At 38.5% G+C, this 7410-nt stretch overlaps 1 protein-coding gene across 1 annotated transcript; it reads right to left on the reverse strand.

Annotated features, from left to right (window-relative positions):
• Nucleotides 3272–4306, reverse strand: LOC109360403 (uncharacterized mitochondrial protein AtMg00810-like; the record flags this gene model as incomplete). The annotated part of the gene is made up of 1 exon (XM_019605287.1): nucleotides 3272–4306. A coding segment is annotated over one exon (1035 nt), but the record flags the coding sequence as incomplete, so codon positions are not given.

Genomic DNA, 7410 nt, shown 5'->3' on the forward strand with positions numbered 1-7410 from the left:
TAACCGATAACGGAACGAATACAGAGCTTACAGATTGTATATCAGAATAGCATCCAGTAGCATATGAACAGAATGTATCACTTTGAATCCAATATAGCAATTAATCGATTGAAAAACAGCAAAGAGAGAGAGAGAACACAAATCCTGTAACGCGAATTTTTATCCTGGTTCGTTTGTTGTCTACTGCAAACTACATCCAGGCCTCCCGGCTGACTTGGGAGATTTCCTTCACTATAAAAAGATAAATGCATATGAGACATGTTTTAGGTGCCCTAAGCCTTCGACTCAACTTAAACTAGAAACTAGTCTAAGCCTAGTACCAAATAAAAGACTTAAGCACGTTGGATTGTTGGTTATCTTCAAGCACTTTTAGGCACACGTTGTCCTCATCAAAACCATGACGTTCAAGGAGAGCTTTCCAAAGTGTTCCTCTTGACATGCACACTTTCAATCTCCCCCTTTTTGATGATGACAAACTCTACATCAAGTTCATCAATTTTAAAGTAACAATTGCTTGATGAATAAGCTTGAAGATTGTGTTGGCAAGGTTGATGGAATGCGCACATTTATCGGAAGCTGTTATAACGATCAACCTGCACAATTGAGAAGCAACAAAACAACCTTTCTCCCCCTTTTGACATTATCAAAAAGATAACCCAGGTCAAAAAAGCTAGGAAGAGATATTAGTTAATCATAAAACAATGTTAATGAATTAATTTGGGTTTTAACAAATTAACCTGTTTCATTTATGGGTAAATTGAACAAATGCGCTTTATTGGACAAAAAATAGCTAATAAGAAGTGAGAATGGCATGCAAGATTTAATCAAATATTAAGCATTGTAAGCATTATTAAATCTCAAATGATCAAGATCCATTCACTAAGGCAAATAAGCTATTTTGACATAATTATAGCAAAAACACAAACATTTGCATAGCATAAAGAGTAAAGAAAGTCATGAAATAGTACAGGCCATAAAGTCAAATAAAAGACAAATAGCAAAATACGAATCAGTTCTGAAAGCAACAACGATAACTAAATCCAGAAGGTGCCACAAGATAAAAATAAACCTAAGGATAGGATAACCTAGGTCTAAGGTCAGCTAAACTAAGGTTGAGGCGGAGGATAGACAGGCTGATCATCAGGCACAGCAGTGTTCTGATTTCCCTGGATAAGCATAGACAGCTTCTGAAATTCTGAGCAGAACATGGCATTCTGAGCCTCAGCGGTAGACTGAATCATAGTCCTCAGCTCCTGAATTTTGTTATCGGTGTAGGCATTCTGACGTTCCTCGTATTGCTCCATACCTGCAAAATAAGAGTCCTTCAGCCCTTGGAAGTGCAGATCCATGCGGTTGTTAAGTCGTTGTTCCATGGCTTCCATCTGAGCTAAACCAAACACAGAGCTCTGAGGTGCTGTTCCAGACGACTCCCCCTGATTAGTTGCATTCTGATTACCCAAATCCTCCTGATGCTCATTATCCGACAAGTCCAGATCAAAGGTGGTATAGTCCTCCTGATACTGCCATGTAGTACCATACTTGTAAATTCCCATCTTATGAATGAGACTCTCACCCACCAAGTGATCTTTATCAGTGTACTCAGTAATGATGGTATCAGAAATGTCAATGCGCAAATAATCAACAATGCGGGATATGAAAATGCTATACGGGAGCAGCTTGGACTGAGACAATGAAACGCTGTTCATGATTTTTAGAATTTCCTCAGGCCAATTGATCATCACGTTATTCTTTACAGCTTACATGAAACCCAAATCATTCACAGTAGGCTGTGCGTGATTAGTGTTCCGCTGCACTAATATGTAAGCAATAACATAATGCAATAACCTGTTCTCAACAGAAAGTGACCCAGCCTTGGTCAGTTGACCCTGAATATGCAGATGAGGGCCCCGAAGGAATGACTTTTACACATCAACGGGATCAAAATTGTCCTTGACCCAAGAACAATCCCCTATTCCAAAACCAGACGATGATAAACCTCCAACATTCAGAAACAAATCATCACTCAGCTCAAACAGACTACCAGAAATCATTGACCAATACTTTCCATCCTTGTATCTAAAATTAGCATAAAACTCCCTAACTAGAGCAGGGTAGACACGTCCCTTTAATTCCAAAAACTGAACGGCTCCATCTAAAATTAGCGTAAAATTCCCTAACTAGAGCAGGGTATACGCGTCCCTTCAATTCCAAAAACTGAACGGCTCCTTGAGCCTCCATGTCATGCGGAAAACTAAAGTTTTGTTCCGCTAACCAGGTTAAGTCGGCATACCTGATGTATGTAGGCTTGCGGCCTTGAAATTTTGCCAACCGGGTCTCTTGCAAAATGAGGGAATAATAGGGGTCACCGCGGTCCCGAGTGGAGGGTGAGCCGGTTTCCCTTCTTCGAATGCGCGTTGCTGTAGTCTTGACCCGCTTTGGACGACTCTGCTCCATTGAAGATGATGAACTCGAAACTGAGATTGATGAACAGAGGGGCAAAGCCTAACCTAGGGTTTGGATTGGATGATTCGGAATTGAGTGGATTTTTGGATGAAATAGAATGATTTCGGAAGGTTTGAGAGGTTTAGGATGAGGTTTACTTAATCCTATTGCACCTGGATTAGTATTGTTGCTGTTTCAGAAAATCAAGGCGCAAAGAGGTTGCGAAAAGGTCAGAAAAAGTGCAAGACCGAGACACTGTTTGCCTTTAACGTACTGGTTTTAATCGATTAACGGGATGGTTTAATCGATTAAAACAGTGTAAAATTTGAATTTTCAAAAAAAATTGCCCAGGTAATCGATTAACGGGCTGTTTAATCGATTAAGTTTTAGAAAATTTGAATTTTCCAGAAATGAAGCCCAGGTAATCGATTAACTATTGGCATAATCGATTAAATCAGAGAAAATTTCGTTTTTAGGCAGCAGAGTGGTTTCGACTTTTTAGGACACACGTATGCATTATTACAGATTTATCGAGACATATATAATCACATTAAGAAGTTAATCAAGAGATATATTTTTGCATTTTTAACATATATCATTCAAACATGAAACACATAGGCATAGAGAAGCAAGACAATTTATGCAAACAGCTAAACAATTTTTAAACAAGATATTGTTCATCAAGAATTCCTAGTTCTCTCCTTAGAACATAGAAGGTATCCCTGGGAAGGGGCTTGGTGAAAATATCTGCTAACTGTTTAGATGTTTCCACAAATTCAAGAACACAGTCACCTTTTTGTACATGGTCACGCAAAAAATGATGTCTAATTTCTATATGCTTTGTTCTAGAATGCAAAACGGGATTCTTGGATAGGTTAATGGCACTTGTATTATCGCATTTTATTGGGATCTTTTCAAGTTTAAGACCAAAGTCCTTAAGTTGCTGCTTCATCCAAAGGATTTGAGCGCAACACACACCAGCGGCAATGTATTCCGCTTCAGCGGTGGACAAAGCAACACAGGCTTGCTTCTTGCTGTGCCATGCTACTAATGAACTGCCCAATAGGTGGCAAGTACCACTAGTGCTTTTCCGATCCAACTTACATCCGGCGAAATCGGAATCGGAATAACCCACCAAGGATAGTGAGGCATCCCGAGGATACCATAATCCCATGTTAATAGTTCCTTTTAGATATCTCATGATTCTTTTAACAGTTATATAGTGTGATTCTCTAGGTGATGATTGATATCTCGCACACATGCATACACTGAACATGATATCAGGTCTACTTGCAGTTAAGTAAAGTAAAGACCCAATCATACCACGATACTTCGTTACCTCGATTGCTTTTCCTTTCTCATCTTTGTCTAAGTAGCAAGCAGATGCCATAGGTGTGGAAGCTTCCTTACATTTGTCCATTTCAAATTTCTTGAGTAGCTCTTTGCAGTATTTCGCCTGATGGATGAATATCCCACTTTCTAGCTGCTTTATCTGCAATCCTAGAAAGAATGTGAGTTCTCCCATCATAGACATTTCGAACTCCCCCTGCATCATCTCAGAAAATTCTCTACACAAGATATCATTAGTAGATCCAAATATTATGTCATCTACATAGATTTGTACAAGCAGAACATGATTTTCTGATTTTCTAATAAAAAGCGTTGTGTCAACCAAGCCTCTCTCGAACCCTTTTTCTAAAAGAAAGGTACTAAGTCTGTCATACCAAGCTCTAGGAGCTTGTTTGAGACCATATAGTGCCTTTTTAAGTTTGTAAACATGGTTCGGATATTTAAAATTTTCAAAACCAGGCGGTTGGTCAACATAAACTTCTTCTTGAATGTATCCATTCAGGAAGGCGCTTTTTACATCCATTTGAAAGAGTTTGAAGTTCATTAAAGATGCAAAGGAAAGAAGCATTCTGATGGCCTCTAGTCTGGCTACAGGAGCGTAGGTTTCGTCATAATCGATACCCTCCTCCTGGTTGTAGCCTTTGGCCACCAAACGTGCTTTATTTCGAATTATTAAGCCAGATTCATCAAGTTTATTTCTGAAGACCCATCGAGTACCAATTACGGGATGATCATTAGGTTTGGGGACCAAGTCCCACACATGATTGCGCTCAAACTGGTTTAGCTCTTCTTGCATAGCTATACCCCAGTGTACATCCTCAATGGCCTCATCAACGGTCTTAGGCTCAATTTGCGATACAAAAGCTACAAAATTACAGAAATTTCGTAAGGAACTACGGGTTACCACTCCCGTAGATATGTCACCTATAACTTTATCAATTGGGTGAGCTTTCTTTGTTTTCCACACGGTAGGCATGTCTGAGTGCTCTTGAGGTTCGATTTGACCTTCATCATTGGCTCCTTTTTCATTATCCATGTCCTTGGAGTATGCTTCTTCCAAAGCACCTGCAACATCATCAGAAACGACCTTTCTCTTCTCTTTTGGAGAAGATTCGTCAAACTGTACATGGATAGACTCTTCAACTTGCATTAAATATTTGTTAAAGACTCTGAACGCTTTGCTATGAATCGAGTATCCCAAAAATATTCCCTCATCGGCTTTAGAGTCGAATTTCCCTAAGGCCCGCTTTCCATTATTTAATATAAAACATTTGCAACCGAAAGCGTGAAGATGGGATATATTTGGTTTGCGGCCTTTTAAAAGTTCATAAGGAGTTTTGTTCAAGTTTGGCCTTAAGAGTACTCGATTTATAACATAGCATGCAGTATGAACTGCATCAGCCCAGAAGTACTTGGGGGTATTACTTTCGTTAAGCATGGTTCTCGCTAATTCTTCTAAAACACGATTTTTCCTCTCTACAACTCCATTTTGTTGTGGAGTGCGAGGAGCAGAGAACTGATGCAAAATGCCATGCTTATCACAGAATTTGTCGAACTGAAAGTTCTCAAATTCTCCCCCGTGATCACTTCGTATATATATTATTTTTAGGTTAAGTTGGTTTTGGATTTGCTTGGCAAGATTTTTAAAATTTTTGAACGCGTCGCTTTTTGATGATAAAAACAATGTCCATGTAAATCTAGAGAAATCATCAACAATAACTAGAGCGTAGTAACTACCACCAAAACTCATGATTTGTGATGGTCCAAACAAGTCCATATGGAGTAGCTCCAAAGGTCTTGAGGTGGATATCACATTTTTATTTTTAAAAGAGTTTTTGGTTTGTTTACACTTTTGACAAGTGTCACAAATTTCTTTAGTTTTAAAATTCAATTTTGGTAGCCCCTCAACTAGTTCGTTTGATGATAATTTATCTAGATGCTTTATATGGATATGTGCAACACGTCTATGCCATAGCCAGATGTCATCTTCTTTAGAAATAAAGCATTTTGAAAATAATGTAGTGACATCGTCCAAATTAACCATGTAAATATTATTTATACGGTGACCAACAAATTTAACGTTATTAGATAAAATATCACGAATGACACAACAATCAGAATCGAAGGATACACGATTACCTTTATCGCAGAGTTGGCTTATACTCAACAAGTTATGTTCTAGTCCTTCAACATAAAGGACATTATCAATCAGAGTTTGGGATGAGTTACCAACTGTTCCTGTGCCGAGTATCTTTCCCTTGTTGTTGTCTCCATAAGTGACGTATCCTTTTCCTTTAAGTGAGAGATCCAGGAAATTTGATCTATCACCTGTCATATGCCTCGAACACCCACTATCTAAGTACCATTTTTGTCCATGTGTTCGGAGACATACCTGCAAAATAGATTACTTACTTTTCTCAGGTACCCAATTTATGTTGGGTCCTTTTCTGTTAGTGATTAGGGAATTATCTCCCTTCTTTTTCCATACATAAACTCCGCTAGGTATACCATACTTTTTGATATAGCATGAATGATAAGTATGACCATATGTGTTACAATAAAAACAAGTAGGAGAATGCTTATGATATTTGTTTTTAGCTTGAGCTACCGGTTTTCTATATGGTCGCTTCTTTTTAGCAGTGCGAGTATAACCTAGACCAGTTCGATCACCAACATTTCTAGTTTGATTAAGCAAGTTATCTAATTGCTGTTTACTGTTTGTGAGACGTGTGAGTTTTTCATTTAGTTTAAAATTGTCCTCTTGCAAAGTCTCGCAAGTCTCACAGACAGGTTTTTGACATAAGTTATTAGCAGAGCAGTTACATGAGCTACAAGAATAGATGAGATCTAAAGTTTCATTTTCCAGTTTTAATTCATCTAATTCTTTTTGCAATTGGCTTATTTTTTGTTCGTTTATTAGGATTATCCTTTTCCTATCAATGTTAATTCTAGCCAATTTCTTTAATTCATCATGCAACTCGACATAAGCATCATACAATACATCATAAGGAGGTGAATCATCCGAAGTGGATGAGGTGTCAGAATATACCTCATTATTATCCTTGCATGAGTCTGAATTTGTATTGATGTCAGATCTGGCCATCAGACACAGCTTTGCTGACTCTTCCTCACTAGAGGTGCTTGATGTCGATTCCTGCCTAGGTACATCCCAAACGATGTAAGCTTTCTTGGATTTGAAGTCCCTGGGAGTGCTCTTTTCTGAATCAACCTTCTTTAGGTAGGTTGGACACTGAAACCTCATGTGCCCTACCTTTCCACACTCATGGCAAGTGAAGCGATCCTTGTTATTCTTGCCTTTACTGGTTGACTCTTTCGCTTCCTTCTTTTGAAACTTCTTGAGTCCTCCTTTTCTTTTAATGAATTTGCTAAATTTTCGGACTAGGAGACCCATAGTTTCATCATCTAGATCGGAATCAGATTCATCATCAATTTTATCTTCTTTCTCTTTGGAGGTCGTGGCCTTCAATGTGATGTTCTTCTTCTTCCGATCTGATTCTTCATTCATGGTCAAGCGATTCAGCTCCATTTCGTGCTCTTGAAGCTTTCCAAATAAAGTAGCTAAAGGCATAGAGTCCAAATCTTTAGACTCAACAATTG

The sequence above is a fragment of the Lupinus angustifolius genome, chromosome LG11 (genome assembly GCF_001865875.1).
Source record: "Lupinus angustifolius cultivar Tanjil chromosome LG11, LupAngTanjil_v1.0, whole genome shotgun sequence".
NCBI lineage: Eukaryota > Viridiplantae > Streptophyta > Magnoliopsida > Fabales > Fabaceae > Lupinus > Lupinus angustifolius.